Source organism: Plectropomus leopardus, chromosome 21, assembly GCF_026936395.1.
Source record: "Plectropomus leopardus strain MGB_pleo_1.0 chromosome 21, ASM2693639v1, whole genome shotgun sequence".
Taxonomy (NCBI): Eukaryota; Metazoa; Chordata; class Actinopteri; order Perciformes; family Serranidae; genus Plectropomus; species Plectropomus leopardus.
In genome coordinates, this window is record NC_142196.1 from 15,203,837 (window position 1) to 15,228,424 (window position 24,588).

At 38.4% G+C, this 24,588-nt stretch overlaps 2 protein-coding genes across 4 annotated transcripts in view; both read right to left on the minus strand.

The window, feature by feature from the left end:
• Positions 1 to 1,089, minus strand: part of sulf1 (sulfatase 1) — a 98,919-nt gene extending 97,830 nt beyond the window's left edge. For both annotated transcript variants that reach the window (XM_088071715.1, XM_088071714.1), the window contains exon 1: positions 842 to 1,089. The gene's annotated coding sequence lies outside the window, so the exon portion shown is untranslated. The remainder of the gene's footprint in view (positions 1 to 841) is intronic.
• Positions 1,090 to 5,920: 4,831 nt separating this feature from the next.
• Positions 5,921 to 24,588, minus strand: part of c21h8orf34 (chromosome 21 C8orf34 homolog) — a 75,314-nt gene continuing 56,646 nt past the window's right edge. For both annotated transcript variants that reach the window (XM_088072195.1, XM_042510609.2), the window contains exons 11-15: positions 21,070 to 21,196; positions 14,278 to 14,768; positions 11,094 to 11,190; positions 7,181 to 7,219; positions 5,921 to 6,373 (exon numbers count right to left, since the gene is read on the minus strand). In XM_088072195.1, coding sequence (XP_087928321.1) covers positions 6,366 to 6,373; positions 7,181 to 7,219; positions 11,094 to 11,190; positions 14,278 to 14,768; positions 21,070 to 21,196 — 762 coding nt within the window. In that variant the 3' untranslated portion in view covers positions 5,921 to 6,365. The remainder of the gene's footprint in view (positions 6,374 to 7,180; positions 7,220 to 11,093; positions 11,191 to 14,277; positions 14,769 to 21,069; positions 21,197 to 24,588) is intronic.

Below are 24,588 nucleotides of genomic sequence, written 5' to 3' on the forward strand. Positions count from 1 at the left end.
ACCTTATTTTAGCATTTTCACAAATAGTGTAAAGTTTTCACAAATCTGAAACTTTGTTTTAAATAAAATTTAGCCTCTCTGGGATAATCTAGTCCATATTTGACCAGTCTTAGTATAGTGGTTGACAGAGACCTGGTCTAAAGTGGTCAATGTGGGGGAAAAAAGCTATGAAATCCTTCTTTTCTGCATTTTCACAAATACAATATGTTTCACAAATACCAAGCTGTATTTCAAACCATCTTCAGCCTTTCTGGTATAATCTAGACCAGATTTGACCCGCCTTGGTAAAGCTGTTTTTGACAGAGACCTGATCTAAAGTGAACCAATAGAATAAGGGTTTTAAAAATGTGAAAGTGGGTTTCAGACAGAGTCGGGGCTTTAGCTTTAGCCAACATTTTTTTCACAACAGTATGAGGTGCAAAAAGCCGAGAATCGATCACTACGCAATATATGATACTTTTCCATTAATGAAGCGTCACGCATGTTGTAAAGTTAACATTATACTGTTTGAAGAGCTTGGTCTTGGCCCGTATTACTGTTATTGAGCGACGTTTAAAACCACTGAGGTACTCACGATGCTGAAGTGAGCTTGCGCTTTGTTAGTTATGTGGTCGACAGGTTTATGGTTCACGACTGCCGAATCAGAAGCTAACTTCAGCATCGTGAGTCCCCGGGGTGGTTTTCAATGTTGCGCAATAACACTAATACAGGCGAAGAACAAGCTTTTCAGATCGTATAATTTTAATTTAACAACACGAGTGACGGTTAATGTCTCTGTTCGGTAATAAGTGTGCATTTAAAACAGCAAACCAACAACATAACATAACATAAACAATCTTACCTTAACGGCGTCCTTTAGTGCCGGACTTGAACGCTGCGCCTCTCTTGCAGTCATCGTATGAGCCCTTTCCGCTTAAAACATTTGAATAACAGAACTAGTTACGTGTTTTTACTCAAATAACATTACAAGCGAAACTTAGACAACTCTTAGCGCTGTTTTGAGAACATTTGAAGGAGTTCTCAAAGAGTGGAAGAAACAAACCGCACAGGTCGCAGGACCAGGTAGTTGTTTCAAATGAAGATGGAAACCGGAAGTGATAGCTATTTTTTTTTTTTTTGGTCATTCTTTATTTACACAACAAAAATAACAACGTAACAAAGTAACAAAAATAACGTAACAAAGTAACAAAAACACCGTGTGCAATTTAACAAAAACAAATAGGCATAAAACAATAACACAAAGCCAGGGGGATATCATATTAAATAACAAACATTGTTAAACATACAGATTTCAAGTGTCTTGCCTTTTTGTTAGTGGAATCAGTGAGAGGTTTCCTATGATGTTCCCTCGGACAATATTCTTTTTTTTATTGCTAAAGGTACATTATTCAGGCCTATGATGTACTTTACTAAAATCATCACCAAATCACTTATATATATATATATATATATATATATATAAAAAAAACATTTTGTCTTATTTCCTTGGGTAATTGAGAGAACCAAAACAAACAAACAAAAAAACATTTTCCCCAAATAATGTAAAGATTTCCGCCAGACATGTTTGGTTCAAAAAACAGATTTGCAACTTCTGACACTTGCTACTTTTTTTTTATTGTGTAGCAGATGGAATATTTTATTATATTATTATAACTGCTGGAATGTCTATGAGAAATATGAAAATGTTTTCAAAACAGCACTCATTTTTATTAAAAACTTGTGCCCTTTATTTTTTTTTTCTATCCAACTTAAAGTTTTTTTTCTCATAATTCCACTTGACTGACAAGTCAGGGCACTTTAAGGCTTTGGTAGACATAAAATTAATCAATTTTAAATAGAAAACATAGCCACAGACTAAAAGTTATACATATATAAAATATGAAATCAAATAGAGTACAGGTTTATCATTAAAAGTTCAAAAGTGCAAGACTGTACAATTCCCCGTTTCTGATCATTTGCTACAGATGAGCTTTTAAACAGAGTTGGGCTGTGTTGTGATTTGCTGTAGTGGCTGCAGTCAAAATTGCAGGTCATACCAGTCCAGCATCTGGGACCCAGCAGCACCCCCAGAAATTTTCCATAAGGGTGGCCAGCTGGGGCCACTGAAAATCTTGGGGTGGCACACCAAAACCAAAAGTCATAACTGAATTTCAGGATTTCTGTTATGTGGTTGAAGTTGAAAACTATGTCAATATGAGAGTGAAGGAATCATATGCAGATATACTTAGTTTTTTTATGTAGAAATGTTACAAATTATTTGATGTGCATCCACTAACAGCATGAAGTTAACATTTTGAGTTCCATAATGATCCTGTTTAGATATGTTATTTGTCAGGTAGTTTATTGCTTTTTAAATGGGCCAATTGTCTTTTTTGCATAAAAACACAAAAACAGCTTTATTTTGAAGAAGCACATTGATTGCAAATAACAAAAGAATTCCCAGGAATTGGCCGTGGCTCCCCCTGGTCACCCCTTGGTGGCGCCACTGCTGGAACTAAGAAAGGTTATTTGTATACCTTGCAAAATAAACAGCTTTAAGACTAAGCATGTTCAAATATGCATAAGTATTATTTTAATGGTCACAGTTTGAGCCATTTCTTGTAAAAATCATAATTTATTGTAACACACATTAGGGCTCAATTTGATTGTAGTAGTGACTGAAAAAAATTGTTAACATTTTTTTTGTTATAAATAAACAGCAACACATCCCATGAAAGTAAGGCAATGGCTGCACATCCTTTGAAGTGCAATGCTCATTTTCACCCAAAATATAGTTTTCATGATCATTTAGGCATTTTATATGTGACTGAAACCAACAGACAGTGTTTTTTTCTTTTCTTTAATAGTTCTTATTAATCATAAACTCAACTCTAAATACCATAGGGTTAACAAAATATATACTCAAGATTGGAGTAATATTACACCCATCATTGCAGTGGTGCAGAACAATTCAAGTGTCAGGATCTGTTCTGTGAGCAATGACATGGATCAGACTTACACTTTTTATTTTGGCTTTTCCTGCATCAATGAACATTTAGAACAAGAAATTTTAAAGTAAGCAATTTTTGTACAGCAAAACCTCTACCATGGCTTCAAATAACAGCACAGAGCAACACTTTAACTTGCATGTCAATGACAGACTTGAATAAATTAACAGCCAAAGAACAATGGAGGCTGATCTCATTAGCTGTGTAAGAACAGAGAATTCACTTCCATGAACACAGAAAACAAAATCCAGATTGTTGATGATGTTTTAAATTACCATGAAAAACAGCCACTCAAACCTCCCCGGGTGCTTCTGCAGAGGAGTCCTCACCAAAAAGGGTTTTAATGTGGATTTTTTCCGTAGTCACACATACTGTAGTTTAAAGAACTAGCTATTTATGTTTTTCTTATGTTATAGTTGCAGAAAAAAAATGGCTTTTTCATTTCAAGCAGCAAATAACAGTGACTTCTTGCCTTCAAAGCATACCTCACTTCCACCATAGATTTATTTGTGCTGTACGTCAGGATAAATCCCAGTCTGTTCAGTTGTAAATTAAGACCTGGGTCAGTCTGCTGACCATTGATGGTGGTCCGGATCTCCCTGTAAGTACAGTGATGTCTGCCGCTGTTCCTGGGTGGCCCTTGCAGTTGCTTTGAACGGGCCTGGTGTATAAAGCCGGCACAGTAAACACACTTTAAGAAGATACTGGAGGATTCAGACTCCTGAGAGATGGTATTAATGTTATGAAACCCAATCTCTCTGATTCTCAACAACATGACATATGTGACTGATAAAGATATATGCAGTTTGAGCTGAATGATTATGTACGAGCAGCATGAAATTAATCTTCATTTTTGGAGCAATCATTGGGAAGTCATATGGCTATAATCTGATATATGATACAACGCAAGATGTGGTGAAAGAGGTATCTGTTATGGTCCCACCATTTCATCTTTATAAGTTGTGACATACTGAGACATTCAAAGATACACAGAGAGGGGGGAAAGCATCAGAGCGCTGTCTTTGTGTGACATCTGTGGCAGTAATTTAAGTCTTCATCTCACAAACTGTCTCGCCTTATTCCAGATTCCTCACGTCTTGATATTTTGCTGACATAAATGAAAGACTAGAGGAGACATATGAACTCAGAGAAAATATTGATAGTATAAACGGAGTTAGTGCACCGGTGTTCGGAACAGATAGCAATCACACTCCAGACTCCTCTGCAACGGTGTGAAAATGGAATATGAAATGTGAAAATTATAATATGCCATGCAAGACATTTCCCTTCTCTGACAGGAAAATGTTGTTTATAGTGATACGAAGATTAGATCAAGGCACCAATGTGACTCGATTATGCCATGTGCTTAAATTCTTCCACAGATCTTTTAAAACCGCATCCCTTTCCAAAAAGCACATGATGTGCTGAAATATGTGGAACATTAAAGTGATAGTTTGGATTTTTTTTAAGTGGGATTGTATGAAGTACTTATCCATAGTCATTTAATTACATACAGTAGATATCAGTTAGTATGGTCTCAGTTTGGAGAAGAAGACAGAAGCTAAGTGATATATTACTGTGGATGGGGCTCAACAATGAAACATATTTCAGCCATCTAAAAAAGTTCCACCTAAAAAAAAAATCAGTATCAGTCTAAGTGTATGCTACACTGACATCATTTCATTGCTTTAACTTCGGGTCAGAGAGCCCATTTTGAAGGGGAAGCTGTTTGCGGCTTCTGTTCTCCATGTCTTCTCTCATCAAAACCACTAGACTCTGTTGAGAAAAATAGTCATTTTAGTTTGCTGAATATAGGAGCTGCTTAACACTGCTTTAATCAGTTGGTTAGTTTTGTGTTAATGTGTTATTGGTGAATCCAAACTAACCTTTTTAAATGCCAAAGCCACTCAACACCACAAACTAACTAAGGTGGTGGTAGACCAGCAGCTCCTGTGTTTAGCAGTTAAATCACTGTTTTTCTCAATGGAGTCTGGCCTTGAGGAAAGCATTATAACAGCTTAAATTTTCTGTTGGAAATCTTATTTGGACATTAAGGTAAAGCAGTGAAAAAATATATATTTAATATATATATAGCACACACATAACATTGAAAGTTTTGGGTAAGACGATTTTTAGGTCGCAAAAATATGTTTTGTTGCAGACCCCTCCACAACAGTAAAATGCTCAGCTTCCATGTTGAACACCAGCCTGCTTCTCCAAATTTGGGGCGTGCCAACATACATCTACTGTTTGTAATATCCTGTCTATGAAAAAGTACCCCTAACAACCCCACTTCAAAAAATTGGTACTATCCCTTAAATCCGCATTCCATGTTTTACAGGATGGGGTTTTAAATGATTAGCCCTCTCACACATCCTTTTACAGGAATTACCGTCAATGAAATGAGACAGAGTAGTTTGTAGACCACATCCCGAGAGACAGACTGAAAAGTTGGGCATACAATACCACAAAACTCAGTAGGGTTCAAACGTTGGGATCAGATTGTGTCAGGCTGGAGGGTGTGCCCATGGTGTGTGTGTGTGTGTGTGTGTGTGTGTGTGTGTGTGTGTGTGTGTGTGTGTGTGTGTCTCTGGGGCCGACGTCGCCTGTGTGTAACACTCAGACAACCACAGTTTAACCGACACGTGCCCAGGCAAACACACAGGAGCAATGTAGTCATGGTCAAAACAGATTTGTGTGTCTCCGTTAGCACCAAAGTACATGTGAGAGACACTAAGTTAGACAGATCATGTATCTGGAAAAGGCTGGATTTAACAGAGCCTGTGTTATGACAGCTTTAGTCATTTAAATAATGACTTCAGCGTGTTTTTTAATGAGACGGCATGACAATGAAAAAATGAACTGAACTCCTCTTTTAGTGTTTGCATGTTAAAATTCATATAAAAGGAAGCACATAACATCAAAAGACTGGGGACATGTGCACCAAATCGTTTTAATTAACATAACAGCATTCCTTGTGTTCCCTCCACAACACTACATCTTTTAACAGTGCATATCAATAAACACTTTCTTAACATGAGTGTGCTGCCCTCACAATGTGAATATGCACTAGGCCTAGAAAAAGAGTCTGTCAACAACAAAATGCATCTGTTTCTGGACTCCACGTGGAAGTTCAATAGCATGCTATAGAGCAAACAAAAATAAATGTTATATTCCATACTCTGAAGTAATATCTTTTGACATTTTATCATACAGTTACAGTACAATGCCTATGAAATATCTGTGAAAAAAGTATACAATCTTTTTTTTTTCCACCATTCATATGAATTACAAAAATAATCGTCTCTGTAGACATATTCAAAATGTCCAGCGGTTTGCATAATAGTTTGATTGGATCAATGTCTCTGGTCTTCGTCACTATAGGCCTGTGAAAAATGAAAGACAAAAACATCAGTCTCCTAGAAACTAAAATCAGACACATTTAACCGCTAATAAGAATAATAACTGGGGCAATTACTATGAAACAGCCATTTAATATTTGAACATGTCATAGATAAACATGAGGTGGAAAATGAGGCCTGCTGCTGCCTGGTGTTCCAACGGCCATATTTCACAGTAAGTTCTGGGAGAGCAGTGATTGGGGTGACTTCAGCAGCGAGCTTTTAGTTTGGTTGCCATGGTGATGCTCTGGCCTCTCTGATAGCCAAGCAGCAGCAGCCTGCTCTCAGATCTCCCTCCAGACTGGCACAGTGACACTGGGAACTGTGGGCACCTCCAGAGCCACAAGAAGGAGAACCGCAGACAACCTCAAACCAGACAGACTTTCTCCTTCTCACAAATGTTGACGCTGAGAGTTGACGCTGTCTGCTGCGTGTAAACTCAGAACCCAAGTGACTTAATGGAACTGGGCAACAGTGTTCCTGTCTCCACACACGGCCGGCCTCCACCAATGGCATTTCAGAGCCACTGTGCCCTCCATTTAGCCTGTGACGGTAATTGAACGCACCATAAATGAAGGTGGAGGCTTCGACTCACCATTGGTAGTTATTTGGGTAGCATGTTGTGGCTCTACAAATAAAGTCACTGACAGACATTGAGGTTCTCTAAACTTTAGGCTGTTGCTTACAATAGCAAAATTGGTTTCTGGTGACCCAAACTAAACAGCACATTCTGAGGTGAGCCTGTCTCTCTGGGTTTCAGGCTGTGAAGGCTCTAACTGTTCAGATTCTCACCTGAAAACACAGATCTCTTATTTGCATCTCGTGCAGCACCTGTGGAAAAATAAAGACAGAAAATGTGTCATGGAGCAGCATGATGGCAATATGGAATAGTTCCATATTTTGGGAAATATACTTATTTGCAGTTTTGCTAAGAGTTATATGGAAAAAAGCGAAACACTCATACTGTGTCTTAATTCTCAGGCTATGTCCAGCAGCTCAGTTTCACACAAAGAGTGGAAACAGGGTTGAAACAGTCCGGTTCTTTCAAAAGCGTAGGCAGCTGTAGCTTCATGTTAATCAGGCTATATGAGAATGTCATCAATTTTGGCTCAACTATATGCAAAGAGTGAATAAGCAAAACAGTTAATACTCTCCCAAGTCAGTTACACAGTAGACTTTCCATCCTAACTGAGGCAAATCCACATCATTTCATTTTCCAGGGCCCATATTATGCTCTTTTTTTCAGGTTCAAACTTGTATTTTTGGATTTTTACTAGAACACGTTTACATGCTTAATGTATTCTGCTTGTAATGTCTACCTGAATATACCTGCATTTATTCTCCATTTGAAACACTCAGTTTTAGCACCTGTCTCTTTAAACCCCTACCAAAAAAAGCAAAGCCTGCTCTGATTTTCTTCATGTCTTTTACATCTGCGTTCTTGGCATCGCTGCACCATCACTGCAGCTGGGAAATGACTGTTAACAGCACTGTAGCAGCAGTTTCTACCTTTATGTAATATAGTTGTAATATCACAACTTCACAAAAGTCCTAACGGCTCGTTTAACGGAAAATATTTCTTGATATCAACTGTGTGCATTTCCCTGTGGATTAAGCACTTTTATACTTTTATACTTTATCACAGTATTGATATAGCACCTATACCTGCTTTATAATAAAAATGGTCACATAATGATTTAATTCCCACTATACACATCTCAATTCATTCATGTGCTGATCCACGTCCATAAAGGACAGTGGGGTCAGGAGTGCGGAAAAGTACAGACTTCTTTCATCTCCACTGTGGTATGTGTGGTTTTCCATTGTGGAAGTTTATAGAATAACAGGAAATAGCTATAGGATTTTTCCGCCATTATTTAGCACTCAACATACACTTGGCGCCAGCTCAGACACATCTGCTGTGATACAGTGAAGAGGGTGTCACTGCGCTAATGAAGCGAGGCCCATATTCGTGGACACGCATGCACACACAGGTACATGAGCAGGCTCAAACACTCACACGTGTCCCTACTTGTGTTTGAAATGCTCTTGGAAATTCGTGAAATGGCTGTGAAATAAAATATGAGTCAAAAAAGCAGGACATTTTTGTATTTTTCCTCTAAATACTGTTTGAGTAATGTAGAAATCGTTGAGGTGGGAATTCTCTGATTGTTACTCTGTTCCTTTGTTTGTAGATAATAAGTCTAAAAAAATCTTAGCGGGACAAATGGAGTGTTCAGTTGCCAGGATGCATCTCAGCTCTATTATTTCATAGGTCAAAATATTACCCCTGAAAAGATTAAGGGGGTAAAATGCACTCTGAAAACAATTTTAAAGTCTTACTCTGACTAATGCAATCACTCACATGTTTAATACACACACTTACACATGCACACCAAAAGACAAACTGTACCAAACCAGATTTCAGCGAATAGTCCTGTGGGCCCTCTCTCACGCCAGAAAGTGCTTTGTCACGTCTTGTGGCTGTTGGGTCTCTTTTTCCCTGTCAGTCTCTCTCTCATGCGTCTGAGCCTCCTCTAATTCAATGTGTGGCTCATATCCTTTCTCAACATACCGTTACCATTGCCAAAACTTAGAGCAGGCCCCCACGGGCTATTAGGAAAATTTATCCATTTATTTTGCAAGATACACATTTGGCAAAGCAGTGACCCTCTGGAGGAGCTTGTCAGGAGGGTTACATTTCCATGTGACAACCATTTGCCTGCTTGATCTTTTGTTTGACTGGAATTCTTTTGTCATAACATCAATGAACGCCGCCTTTTTGAGTCCCACATGCACTTGATTTTTAGTTTGAGTAGCGGATGCTGATGTTTTGTTTATTGAAAAAACAAGGCAACGTTAATTTGAGAACATTTCTTAATTCACTGAATGTAAGACTTTTGGACTGCGTCAGTTAACTACAGGACTGCCACTTTTTCCCCAGTTGTGGTATCTAAACATGGCAATGCAGGTCATTTTGTCAGTCTGCTGGTTACGCAGTTGATTGGTCTATCCATCCAACACATCTGTCCAAAGCAAAATATTTTGACAACTACACGCCAGATTACCATAAAATTTGGATGACAGGGTCAGAATTTTCTCCTTGACAAACACTCTCGTCGAAAAGATATCTAAAAAAAAAAGAAAAAGACATCTATCTAATAGCACTGATGGACTTTCATTGTCCCAAGAGGATTAGTCATCATGTTTTTGGTGATGCTGTGACATTTTTACCTGGACAAATGTTATATATAATTTCCTCTGTTGGTAAGACTAAAGCCTGATCCACACTTACATAGGTTTTTTTGGAAACAGGGGTTTTCTCTTTTTTCCAAAAACTAATCATGTCCTCATCACTACTACATACATGAAAATGCAAACACACATGAAGCGCTGTCAAAAGAATGCCAAAGCCACAGGCAGCAAAGCCCAGCAAAACAGCTATTACCACAAGACTACTTGAAGCAGTGACCTCCATAGCCCATTCTGATGCCTCTGTTCCCCAATATAGTGGAAGAGCAACTGCACATTTGTGTGTTAACATGTAAAAAGTCCCGTCAGAAGGGTTTAAGCCAGCACTAGTTTGGCCATGTCTGCAACTGCAGCAAGTGTTGCCTCACTGACGATTTACGAAAGAGATAACAGCGCACACTTTGTCGTTACAAACCAAAAACTTCTATCAGTGCCGTCTACATATCAGCACTAAAGACTGAGTTTCTGAATAACTTCATCCTGGAAGGAGTTTATAAAATGTGCATTTCCAGTGACCTCAAACACAGGTTGCGTGTGGACAAAAGGCCAAAATGCATAAAAAAAAACCCCACTTTTTTTTCAAATATACCCATGCACATGGGGACTACATCCAAGAGCAGATCTGTTGAACATGTTCATGCTGCACACACCAGGCCTTTAAAGCTACTTGTTCTACAGAAATATGAATATTTGCATAACTTAGATGTTTGTATGAATTAATATTATAGCTGCACTAAATAAAACTAGGAGGATCAGAGAAGTTTCACAATATGCTAACTAAGGTTAAAAGAGGATACATTTTATATTTTGCGAGTGGACCTCAGTGAATTGAGAAGCTGCAAGCCAATCATACCAGACACATACATTCATATGATTTATGCAGTAGAACATCCAAGGAGGTCTGATCTAATTCTGTCATGCTCACCGCCAAAGTAATATGCTGCACTGTATCCCAGCCAGACCACTACTATGACTGGGTTTATGACTTTTGAGCAAGAACTGTTCGTGTCGATCAACTGGATCCTGATAGAGATACATCTCTTAAATAATGCCAGAAAGGAAATTTTACATGACAACGTTTCCCCCCTATGAAAGCCCTGAGGATTTCACCCTACTGTGAAAAATTTTCATGTGTCAGCCCTTTTGTTCCATCTCAAAAATTTACAAGGAGTTCTTGCACATTAATCTCCACTTTTTAATAGATCTGTAGCCACTTTAATGCATTAGTTGCCCACAGCGGTAAAGTGACATTACAGTCATGAAATGAGCCCCACGACCTACAAGGAGAAAAAAATTCTGGGAAGGTAAAAACATTAGAGCGTCAATTTGTCAAATTTGTGAGCTGCGGTATCAACTAAGAGGCATGAAACTCCCAGTAAAGGGAACCTGCATGAGGAGATGATAAACAGTCACATGTAAGGTTTAAAAAAGAAAAAAAAGGTCGGTCACTCACTCTTGTCCTGTTCAGGAGGCTCCAGGATGTCGCTGTCTGTGTCACTGGGAATATGCCAAGGCTGTCGGATGGCCTGTAACTGCTGGTAAAACTCATCCTGATATGGAAAATAGAGCAGAACAGAAATGAAGACTGTGTTAACTCATACTCTGTGGAGATAATGGACAGAGGAAAATAGAGATAGAAAGTACGGTTGGAAAAAGACAATCGTCTGTTTTCTGTTTGAATCAGTCTGTCAGTCAATCTGTTAATGTATCCATCTGTTTGTTTCTCTCATATAAACTGTTCACGTCTTAATTAAGGTCTTGTGGTGAATGAAAGGAAAACATATTTACCGAAATATGTATTAATTCCAGCTGCAAGATCACATTTAACAGTGTTTAGATATCTAGCATCAAATCTGAACTACTTTTGTCTTCACATTCAAAGTGATACATATTTTCTTCGCTCTGCTTAAGGCACCAATGGTATTACATGAAAAGTGACAATGACCACATGAAAAGAAGCAATGGGTCAACATAAAGATATGTACAGAAAATTCTTCATTTAACATTCAGCTAAAGATGTCAAAAACTTAGACACAAACTTCTTTCTACTGAATCTTTTCAGTAGTGCTAAGGCAAAACTAAATAAATTGCCCCATGCCCTACATATAAAACACTTTTTCATATTTTTCATATTTTTCTTTATATTATTATATTATTATTATTATTATATTATATTTTTTTTGTGCTAAAAACATGGAGTGAGGCCTGTCATGATGATCACATTATCAGCTTATTAAGGTCAGAAAAAATGACAGAGGTAACCTCCATATATCGTACCATATTGACCTTGTGTTTACATGCGCATTTGTTTGTTACCAACATTTTGGCTAACATGATGCCAGAATGAACGGCAGGGTTTTCCCAAACACTATAAGACGCAGCACCTAAGAGTTTTTTTCCCCACAGTGATTATGATGAATAACAGAAAAAAAAATATGCTGGGACATGTTTTGATGTAATTTCTGTTCTTATCAAAAGTTAATAGGGTTTACTTGCATTAATATGCTGTTATATTATCGGTATATCATTGGCATAAATCGCTCTTGAAAGGACAATAATATCTGCTATTGCATTTTTTTCTGGACAACATATGTATCATTTATAGCAGTAATTATCAAAACAGGCCTATCCAGTACTTTAAAAAGTTTCAGGATTTCTTAACCTTCTTAACAGGCCTCCTATAGTCCTACGTGGGACCAGGTGGCCTCAATAAAAGCAGACTGGGTGCACTGGGTGTTTTGGATAATCTCAGTAGGTGTCAACTAGCATAACTGTCAAAGAGTATACAGAGGGACTGCAAATTCCTGCCCACCATTAATAAAGCCTTCAAAAAGGTCTCGTATTTAACAGCGGCGCTGTTAACTAAATCATGAAAGGAATATACGAAAGAAATCCCATTGAAAATCCTCCTTTTATGCCAGACTCATTTTTCCACAATAAAATGACATCCTACTGTATGGACCTCCATGACTCCATGACTAAACCCCACACGACGCATGTGTGAGTGTTTGTGAGGCTCTGCACATGTGTGATATTGTGTGTTCTGGTGCTTTCCGTCATAATCTTTCTGTGTAAAGGTTCTCATATTCTACAGGCAGCTTTACACGGGAACCCAGCCTTTTTGACACACTGATCACTTTCACCATACAAAAAAAAGACAATAAAGTGATTTTCAAGTCCATGACCCAAAGTTTATGACAATTTTATTCTCTGTTTTACACACTGTATTGCACTTGATCTATTTCACTGCTAGATAAATCCTACATCTGGGAAATAGCTAAATACAGTGGAACCCTCTTATAGTGATCACATCTGGATAAAACTGATCACTATAAGCAGATGATTATTATAACAGAGCTATATTTCTTTTTCTTTACCTCTCAAGCAGATTAATATCTCATAGAAATGTGTTTATTTAATACATACATATAGTGATCGGGGGCATCTCAAGGGGGCATTATGAGCATTATCTGGTGCACATTCGTTTTCTGTCTCAATCAGCACCCATGAGTGAGTAGACTAAACAAGGTAGCCTGAAGAACACCCAGTTTTACTGCTGCATCTTGTTGGCTCATTTTGTCAATTTGTCATCAGCTTGAAGGACTTTTTAAATTGAAATCTTTCCAGGCTATGTATCATGGGAGTTCAAAAAATAAATAAATAAAATTATCATATTTTTAAAAGACTTTTCTGTTTTTGTATGTCATTATGTATGAAAAGATCCAAAAGAAAGAGTGTAAGCAGACTACATAATTACCTTAAGCATATTATATAAACAGCTTTTGTATACAGGAATGATTCTGTCCAAAGCTGTGTGATCCATACAAGCGACTGATCACTGTAATCATGATTACTATAAATGGGTTCCATTGTATATGTAGTATTTGATCCCACACCATGGCCATGGAGGACAATGTGCCAGTTTAAGGAAGAGATTGACATTTTCTTGTCAAAAGCCAGACAAGAGCCACACTTTCACCGATTTCTTAGTCTTTATGCTGAGTTTAGCTATCTGTCTTCTGGCTGTTGCTTCATATTTAATGGTCACACTGGAGAATGGTATCAATCTTCTCATGTAATGTTTGGTAAGAAAGTCAGTCAGCACATTCCCAATATGTCAAACTAATCTGCACAGGAATTATGCACTTATGATGCACTTTATCCTCAGTGTTTTCTTTTACATTTGAGTTTTTCTGCTATCGACCCTTTGCCTTCTGATTTTCATTTTTAGGTTTTAGCCCTTTATTGTTTTCTAGGCTTGTTTTCTTTTAGCTGTTTGCTGTTTTTATCTGTTGTTTTTAACTAGTTATTGTCTTGTTGTGTTATTCTGTGAACTGCTTGGCCCTTCAATTTCCATCAGGATTAATAAAATTAATCTAATCTCATCTCATCCAAACTATTCCTTAAAAGTTACAGTTACAGCACTGATACTCACTAAAATATTATTATTATTTTTTATAGGCCATACTTGTCTCTGAGTCACAAATAATTGACTTTGTGAAGGCACCTTGCCTCCTTCTTGATTATTATCCAATATTAGGACAATTTATCTACAATATTGCTTATATGACCTCTGAACAGTGAGTAACCAAAGTGTTCTGGATCATAAAGCTGTATCTCTCCGTTTCAGGTCTTACCTCAGACAAATAGGCCCGTAGGCTGGCACCAAGGCTGTCTGTAGTGCTTAGTCCAGGAGGCGTGAGCAGCGGTCGGGGATGTGTAGGCTGACATGTGGGTGTCACAGGGCGGCTCCGTGACCTCCTGAAGGTTACCTCTTTATGAGATCCAGTGTTAAAGGTGGACCGTGTCAGTAAACTATTTGGGGTCAGGGGCCTACTGGGTGTTCTGGGGGTTTGAGTCCTGCTCCCGGGGTTGCTGGGAGATTGAGTCCGACCCATGACCAGGGAAGTGGGCTTAGGGCTGAGCAGAGGGAGGCCCACACTGCAGGGCTTGCCTGAGAGGCTGCCAGCAGGGGACTGGGGTCTGGAGAGCAGGCTGGTGAGAGGGAGTGTGTCGGGTAGTGTTCTGTGGCGCAGAGGGGGGTGGAGCAGGCTACTGTGCGGATTGTTGGTGCTCCGAGTGGTCATCTTCCCGACTTCTGCCAGCTTGGCTAGATCCTTCTCAACCTCTGGAAGGCAAAAAGAGGGACATAATTCAAGTCAACATAAAGATTTCATGTTTTAAACTAGAGTCTATGGATAAAGTAACTAAGGGAGTGAGGTAAACCTTATTTTTAAAACAGCTTTTAAACAACAACTGTAACACAAATCCCACAAAACTCTGGTAAATGAGCAGAGATTCAAAGATAAAGCCAGGCTTATTTTTTTATTACATATTCTCAGGCTGTGCTGTGGGGTTAGCATGTCCTACAAGACGGATGATTCACAAACTTTACTGAGCATTAAAGTGGGCGAGACTGCTAGCTTTAATCCTTCTTCTGGGCAATGATGACAATATTTATAGCCCCTGTAAATTGTGGTGAATCCAGCTTCCTCCGTCAGAGAAGGTTCCAAGTTGATATACAGCAAGCACAGCCCGCTAAGAAAAAAATGTTCCTGTTCCTGACAAAAACTCATTTGTTTGCCTCACTGGTAGTCTCAAAAACATTTTTGTTTGTGAAAGAAGTGATGCTGCCAACTTCTGTGATCAACATCTGGGTCATTTTTTCCGTGTTTTATGCTTTTTGTTAAAAATCTTGGCAAAAGGGATTCAACAAACCGGCCTGGGAGTTATCATTTGAGATGGATAATTTCAGGAATGACTCATCAGGAGAGAGTATTTCTGGAAAACTGTATATGTGTGACGTTAAATAAATAACAAAAGGAAGCATGACAAGTATTTCACAAACCTTGACTCCCTTGTTTTGGAGCAAATTCTGCTTTTTTCTCCCTTCTATACAAACAACGCGCAAAAATTTGAAGCATATGCTTCGATTCACTGACAAATATCCATTTAGTATGCAAAGCCGAAAACGTCTGCAACAGTACTCTAAATTCAGCTTTCAGACATTACTGAGTTGAAATCTATTCCAGACTGTTTTGTATACAATCCTTTAGGGATCAAAAACATTTAATTCTTTGACATGCATAATTAGATTGCTGTTTCTGTGGTTAATCAGCTCTGATTATATGGCGGCCAGCCTTTATAGTGAGATACAATGCAGAGCACATACTGCCTTGTCCACGTGCTCAATAATGTGCATGTGTACTGTGTGACATTGTGCCTGTGTTGCTTTAAGCTTAAGCATTCTACACATGTTATTTCTCTAAATAATAGAAGGAAAATTTAAGATACAGGCTGCGACTCAGCCTTTCTTGACCTCACACTGATTGAGAGTTGGAAGATAATTAACTTTGTGAGGTGTTCAGGGGCATGTCATGACATCAGCGTGTGGCAGGACTGCAGTATGTAACATTACAAACCATAAAGAAGCTTTGTTATTTCGTTGATGGTCTGCATGCACAGCGAGACAGTGGCCAAAACGGAAGTTCCAAATGTAATGATTCCTGAGTTAAAGCCTTTAAAAAGAAAGTTCACATTTTTTGAAATAGGGTTGTTTGGGGTACTTATCTATGGTCTGTGTATATTGGGCTACTGCCTTAGAGGCTGCTGGGTATTTAGAAATCCCAAAGGTATGTTTTTCAATACAGTCATAAATACAGGCACTCCCCTTTCTATTAAACTCATTGCTTGTAATGCACAGCACGAACCACCAGAGCTCAGTCTCCGGTCTCTACTGGTGAAACAGCCAGCTGAGATGAAATACATCTACTGGTGGAAGAAGAAGTTACAGGACTGTAAACACCTGGCGGCCAGCTATTGGAGTGAGCCCGTGTAGAAAAACAGCATGTTTTTTTATATCTAACTTGGTGAGCCTACCGTATATACGAAACGTATTTTAGCCAACTCAAAAAAAACCCCCCCAAAAAAATCTATATCAGTTAAGTGTGTGCTATGTTGAGTGTGTTTTAACTGCCTTACATTTCTGCCAGACAGCCAATTCCAACTGGAAAACCATCAGTGGCTTCACTTCCCCATCTATGCTTTAGTCAAAGTCACCAGTCTCCATTAAGAAAACAGCTCACTGAACACAGGAGCTGCTGGTCTACCGCCACCTCAATTAGTTAGTAAGTTTGTGTTATTGTGTGACTTTGGTGAGTCCAAACCAACCTTTTTAGACACATAATAACACAAACAAACCGACTATCAAGGAATCAGTAGACCAGCAGCTGTGATGTTAAATTACAGTTTTTCTCTATGAAATCTGGCTTTTAAGCTTAATCTTCCAATTGAAAATCACTCTGACATTAACCCTTTGACACCTAAGCATATTGGCTTGATTTCTTTCAAGATCATAGGAATACAAAAAGCAATAATTAACTTATCAAGGAATTCCCCTAACATAAATTTATATTTAAAAAAAGTAACATGAAAATGAATTTTAAATAATTAATATTTATAAAAATTGCAAATATAGGTTTCTAGACATATTTCCCTAGTTTTTTGATAAAATCTAATAATCCCTCCTAGTTTATTTTCCTGACACCTATTACTTTTTTTTTTTTTTTTTTTTTTTTGCAGTTTGTGGGACATTTATCCTAAAGCTCCACGTATCTCCACATTTAAAAAATAAATCAAAGCAATTTCTGTAAGTTTCAGAGGTACAAATGCTTGTGAGCAGCATCTGAACATAGCACAAGACAGCTTATATCAGTCCAGGTGCTAAAGAGTTAAAGTAAAAAGTTGAAAATACTCTCAATGTAACATACACTTAAACTGATATTGGCTTTGTTGCTGACCCCTCCAAAGCAGTAAATTGCTGAGCTCCAGTTGACTGACATCTACTGTCTGTAATATTCTGTCTAGGGATAAATACCTTATACAACCCCACTTCAAAAAAACAGAACTATCCCTTTATCCACCCACAACAAGTCCACCACGAATCATGTTATCATTCTACTGTAAACAGGATATCTTCATTAGTAATCTGTTCCCATAAAGCTGATATTTTTATCTCAAGTTATTTACCACCATAATGATAAACACCACATGTTTTTTGTTGTGAAAGTCTTACCCCTTCCGTAAATTCTTGCTCCACACATGATTTTATTGTAAACCAGTTGTTTTCCCCTAACTTCCTGGCATTAATGAGTAGCCTATCATAGGCAGAGGTATTTTGAAATTCTGTGCAGTGTTTAATGCAGATATACCACAAGCCTTGTTTTGGACGCTGATATAAAATGACGGCTCTGAGAGATGAAAGAGGAAGCATCAGAATCCATATTGTGTAAACCTTTGATACGTTTTGATACAGTATTAAAAACAAAGAAAAAAGGCATGAGAAGAAAATGAGAAAGAGAGAAGGAGACAGGAAGAAATAGAAACAGATCTGATCTATTTAAGTCTTTGATCAAGCAGCGGTTTGCACGTGGTGAGAGAGCACAGGGCCACTGCACGCTATTGAACCATTCACAACTCATGCAAACTTTATTAGGTCCCTCCTCTGAAAATAAACGAGAGCGTTAATGACACATTGCTTGTCTGTGACGCATCTGCAGGCCTACAACAGCACAATACACTACCTGACAGAATACATTTAAATATTAACCATTGTCCTTTGACAAATATGGGAAGAATTAGGCCTTAGCAGTCCTAATATAGTGTAACTAAGACTAGGTACTGAATCGTAATATTATTGAGTACAGACCAAACATAAATCTGCAGCATTAAAGGTCCACTGTTTAAGATTAGTCATTAGCGTTTTTGCACTGGCCTCCATAGTTGTCCAACATGCTTGACACACGGAAGAAATTTCAGTTTGTTGCAATCTGCAACTTCAGTGCTAGAATGCACTAATCCTACACACTAGACCTTTGAGTTTGAAAGCTGAGTATGACTGAGGCTCTCAGAAGTGAACAGTTGTATTCCTCTAGAAGATAACTTGCTGACTAAGGAATAAGATACATCTTTTCTATAAAATATGGCAACCTTTAATGAACTACATGGAGAATCTCCCATCCCATTATTGAATAATGGTCTCACTATTCTTACAACACTAGTCTTATAATAGGTCCATGTCATTATGATTAATACTATCCTGTCTCTCATCCCTTTTTTCCTTTTATTGTATTGTATTGTTGTACTTAACATTTTCATGTTAATCGTTGCCCGCAAAATGATTTTATTGTCTGTTCATATATTTTTTAGTTATTCGTGATGTTAATGGGTGTTTTTGCTCTGTCAATTGGTGACTGTGTTGTTTGTATATTTTGAAAAAACTAAAATAAAATATTTTTCTTAAAAACTGAAAGTAGTCATCGAAAGCTTGGACAAATTCTTCACTTTATTTACTTGTACTTTAATCAGTTATTTCTGCCTCTAAATCAGTAAATGTCTCTTACTTTTTTTTAGAGAAAAAGTCTGTAACACTGACGCAATGAGCAGTTTGCTATGTTTTGTAAAATTGAGCTAGAATAACCCCTTTGCAGTTGAACGCCACCGCCAACCAAACAAGCAGCAGTTTACGTCTCTGTCTGTCTAGACTCATATGCAGCCATGACAGTTAAAAATACTTCTAGTAAGGATGTTGCTGCAAAGAAGCTACATATTCTAAAACATGGATGCTTCACACACATCTTCACAATCAGCACAGTTTCAAGGTACGCACCAAGGATTAGTGTAACCAAGTATCTAAGCAAATGTCTCCCCCTCTGTGTTATGACATAGAATAATGGCCAGAAAAATGTGTTTTTGTAGATTATGATGTCATAGTTAAATTGACCTTGACATATGCGTGAAATTTTGTCAGAATTATCACACGAATCCTTGAGTTATTGCCAAAAACGTGTTCTAGTGGCCACAGTGACCTTGCCCCTTGACCATCCCACCAGTTCATCCTTAAATTAAAGTGAAACTTTGGGCAAAAATTGAAGAAATTCCTTCAAGGAGTTTTTAAGATAAGTCATTCACGAGAATGGGATGGATGGACATAAATGGTGCCTCGGGCCACAGCTGTCGACAGAGCAGGGGCATAAAAAGTGGTAAAAACCTTTACATATTCCCAAAACTAATGTATTGCATCACCAATTATATAAAACATTTTAAAACAGTAAGTATTCCTAAATTAAAATTAAACTGTATTTCATAACATCGTTCAATAACAAATTTAATGAGCAGTAAATCATTTGTATATTGTGAATAATCACAACCAAGAGCACATGAGCTTCACAATAAAGGCAGACGAAGGGTGATTTCACAACCACATAATTGGGGTGACAATATAAGATGAAAAGTGAGTCTCTGGCTCCAAACATGGAAAGTATTAGCAGCTAATAAAGGCTTGAAAGAGCTGAATTAGCTTGTTGAACAGCTTCACTGAGCTGCATGGTGGGAGCCCTCGGCCTGAATATTCAGTAACTCGGCGTAAAACAACTAGAAATTAATGCCATCTGAGGACCTCTGGGGCAAAACTGAGTGTGTGTTAACACGAATCGTCCTCTTTTAGTGGTTCCTAAGCACCAGAGTGCTGTTCTGTTCTGTAGGCACGGAGTATTTATTGAGCGGCGATGTGCGGATGAGCTGAGGCGATGGGAGCAGCTGGGACCACTGTTTGGTGACAGTAATAGGTTCACTAAGTAGGACCAATATGCTTCAAATAAGTCTGGTATGTGAAGGCGCGTACGAGGTCTTTACACACAGTGACGCTGTCAAACAGAGCGGGAGGACATGCATAAACAAACAAGTGGGTGACACATGATGGTAAATGGCGACATTCGCTTTGGCCTCAACTCCGGGCTTTCATCTGATTCATAAGAGGATACACACTTGATCATCATGACAACAAAAGCAGTCTCTGACTCACCCAGACGTCACAGATGTCGGAGATGAGCCCTGAACTGCATTAGCAATAATGATTTCCAAAATGCCACATAAATTCCATTTTGTCAGAGCAAATCAGTCTCCAGCCAGTTAAGCTTCGATCACTTCCAAATGACTCCGCAGAGCCGGAGTTATTGATTGAAACTGTCAAAGCTGGAGTTGAGATTAATTCCTAGTATGTGGAAATTATTTTAATTAGTTTTTCTATTTAGTCTTGACAGATTTTTCACAGGAAGATCAGTTTTTAATTAACCGAGAAAATCCTTTGGCCAAAAGCGGTGCATTCTTAAGCTGGACTCTCCCCCTCCCATTCCTCATAAGTGTTCCCTAAAACCCTTTCTATTTCATAAGTCTGGAGTTTAAAGTGTGTGTGTGTGTGTGTGACTGAGTGAGTGAATGTTTGCATGATGTAGAATAAGTTTTATATTCCAAAGAAAGTATTTTACCTAACTTATACTATTCATCATTAAAGCCACCAATAAATACCCAGACAAGGCATTTCTGCGCAAAGACACAGCACACATTCATGCACAGCACTCAGATCTGCCTACCAGCAAGCTGTTTGCCCATGTTCTCCAGCTCTTTAGAAAAGAGGGAGTCACCCAGTAGCAGGCCCGTCTGCCCGACAGAGCTCCCACCTCTCACAGCCTTCAGATCAGCCTCCCAGACAGCCTGACGCTAGTTAGCAAGGAGAACAGAAAAGAGAGAAAGTCATATTAGAAGAAAGACCCTTCAATTAACTCTTTATATAATTTTCAGCTATTGCTGGAAATATCTGAGCCATATCTGCTGGAAAAAAAGAGGGGCAATTATTATTTTATGGGCTTTAGAAAAACACACAAAACCACAGCAAGTGTAGATGAAAGCGCAGAGCGTGCAGTGATCTCTGTTTAGTGAATGCGGGACGCTAGACTGTCAGTAGTGGTTCAGGGCATTTTTGTATAACTTTCAGTAAATCTATAGGAGCTTGTATGCACACTAGTTTGTTGGCAAAGAGCCTGACAGCAGCAAATCTTGCATCAGCAGTAAAGGAACAATAAATTAAGGATGGTTCCCTAAGAGCGCACGATATTGGTATTATACAAAAACTAAAGACGATCATATTTCAAAGCATATGAAAGAAAATAAATTCTTAAGAGCAGATTGGATTACTTATAGGGGCTGCTTTGGGCTTCCTCGCCAAGAGTATGATTTGGAAAGGGACCTGTCTGCTGGTTGCCAAGTCCTGTAATGGCAGCATGCCTAATCCTCCTATTTATTCCTTTGATGGGACACAAGTGGCCAGCTGATCTGTTAAGCCAACAGACCAAGTGCTCACAAGCTTCAAGCACAGGTGAGAAATAAAATCTCTTAGCCATAATTCCACCTCCTGTAAGTTTGGTTTACACTAGATAAGTTACGATACCGCCGATGCCAGCACTTACATCATCCGACGTGCTAAGCACTTAATGAGAGACAGAGTTGACTTGACAAAGTGCTGACACAGAGTATGGCTCTGGGAGATCTGGTGATATACACTCAGTGCAGTCTTCCAATAACATTTAAGGACAAACCTGGGATATAGCAGGATGCTCATTTTATGATTTTGAGGATTCAAAGAGGACTTAAATATCTGTTTCCAAAGAGGAGGTAGGGTGAAAAACAAGTGAAGTTACTATCCTGTGATAAATGGCAGAACATGATTCCCAGGGTCCATGGCATTGATCTTTGAGCCTGTCAGATACATGAGGCGTTCTGTGGCAGCACAACCGCAACACCACAAGCCAATCCTTAATTACAGCCCTCATAAAGAAGCAAGGCGAGTCGAACATTACAACTGAATCCCCTCCCCAACTTTATTTCTTTCTCTTTGGTGGTATCCCCCCCTAAATCCAAGAGCATGACATCATCCTGTCCTTCGCTCTCTCTGGGTCTTCTCAGCTCCGGCAAACAAGGCCACCAACAGTTTCCTGGGTTCATTTTTATAATAGTTGTTACATTACTTTATAAGGAGTTACAGCGACAATTACTTTGAAAATCCAAGTCAACTTTTCAGCTTGATCTTGTTAAAAGCTCCACTGGGCAAAAACTTAATTGTGGAGCTTTAAAGGAATACTTTAACCCCCAAATGATCATTTGAGTACCAATTACTCACCCTGCGTTACCCTGTGGATTCTTGAAGAAAACTCTGTATTTGTCACATTCCTCCAGAGTGATCGAAGAATCCAAAAACGGACTAAATTCTTGATGATTTTAAATAATAGGGGTCTGCGTTTTTATGTTTTTCATTTTATTTTTTGTTTATTTTATTTCATTTTTAACAAATTTTCAGGTAATTTTCTTGTACTTTTTACAAATTTCTTGCAAATTTTTGGGTTATTTCTTCTTTTTCACTCCTTGCCTTCTTCTCATGTCTTCATCAAGCCAATCTGATCAAGTTTCAGGTTACTTTTTGCAAAATGTAGTGTCAGTTTCTTCATGACAGCCAGTGCCGCCTGACCCACAACATTTCTCTTAAACACATTACCTGTCATCATATATGTTTACATTAATAAAGATTAAATATTCATTTTAATGCACTGATTCAGCATCCCACGATCTGTCATTCTTTCTCGGCAAGCACCTGTCCCACTGAGAGAACAGTTCATTCAGTGTCTCATTCAGTGGGTGTAGCTGCCAGATTCATGAGCATTCAGACGTTCGACATGTTGACCCGCTACATTTTAGGCAACACCTGTGTTCAGCTAAGTAAAATTACTTTTTTTGTCAATTGAGTCTGGCTTTAAAAAGAACAATTTAAGATCAGTTTTAAATAATACAGTTTTTTGCAAAAATTCACGTATTTTGGAAATACTGAGTATCGGCTGAATAAATGAGACGTGATTATACTGCACGAATTGTGTGAGAGTTTATTTACCAAATGGTTTGATACTGTTTTGATTTTGTTAAACACAGTTATTCATGACTTCAGTTCATCAAGACTTTTCTTTGTTTTTCATTCTTTGTTCACAGTGCGGGCATGCAAGAAAAACAACAAAAAAAGTTTTTTCTTCTGAACACAGGGTGAGTAATTGATATACAAATATTCATTTGGGGTTTGAAGTATTCCTTTTAAAAAGCCCAGTCTTGCTTCATGAGACCAGCAGACATTATAGAGATTTCCTCTTATCAGCAATGTCTACCATTTAACATTTGCATTGCTCCTGCCCTGAAGCTCCTCTGTCCACTACAGGAAAAAACTATCCTGTAATCAGGACCATATATCATGGAGACAGCAGACCTTAAGGCTGGTGGTACTGTGCAGCCCTATGGCCAAGCATACAAACAGGAAATACTGAGTCTGCAAGCAATTCACCTCCCTAGATAACATCAATAAATAAACAGACATTACAATCAAAATATGACTGTTGTTACATCAACTTTGGTTAAGGCATACATATTTATAAGGTCAGGTGGAAGATGTCAACATGTGGCCTACAGCGTACCATAATGGTGCATATTAAAAGATCATGTACAAATCAGTGAGGCTTTACATGGAAGATATGGGCAAAAATAACCCCAAACCTTAACATAAATGGACTTGATTACAGGCTAGGGTGACACAATGATGTGATGAAAAGCGATTTCCTTCTACCATTGAAAGCAGCTATTGTCCTTATCAGCAACAATGTATGACATGAGCGCAAATGAGTAAACCTCTTTCCACTTTTGTTTGGATGCTTAGATTGGATGCTTTAATCTACACAGACAAAGAGATGAGAAGGAATGCCTTTTCATCTCCAAAATAAAGAGCAGCTATGAGTTTGCAATGACTTATGAGTATATTAATGTCAGTGGTGCAAAACCCCAGTTGTATAATCTCCCTCCCAGTATGACAAAACTAAAAGACCTTAAAAAGAAAAGGGGAAAAACCCTCTAGTGATGCTTCTGCCCGACTAACAAACAAGGATCTTGTTTCTTTGGAAATTGATTCCATGTTGAGAGCAAGCAAGACAGAAAGAGAGAGGATGGAAGTCTGGAGTTAAATATTTTATAGTCTGCATGTGTGCAGCTATACGTGTGTGGTCAGCAGTAATAATCGCCACAATCTG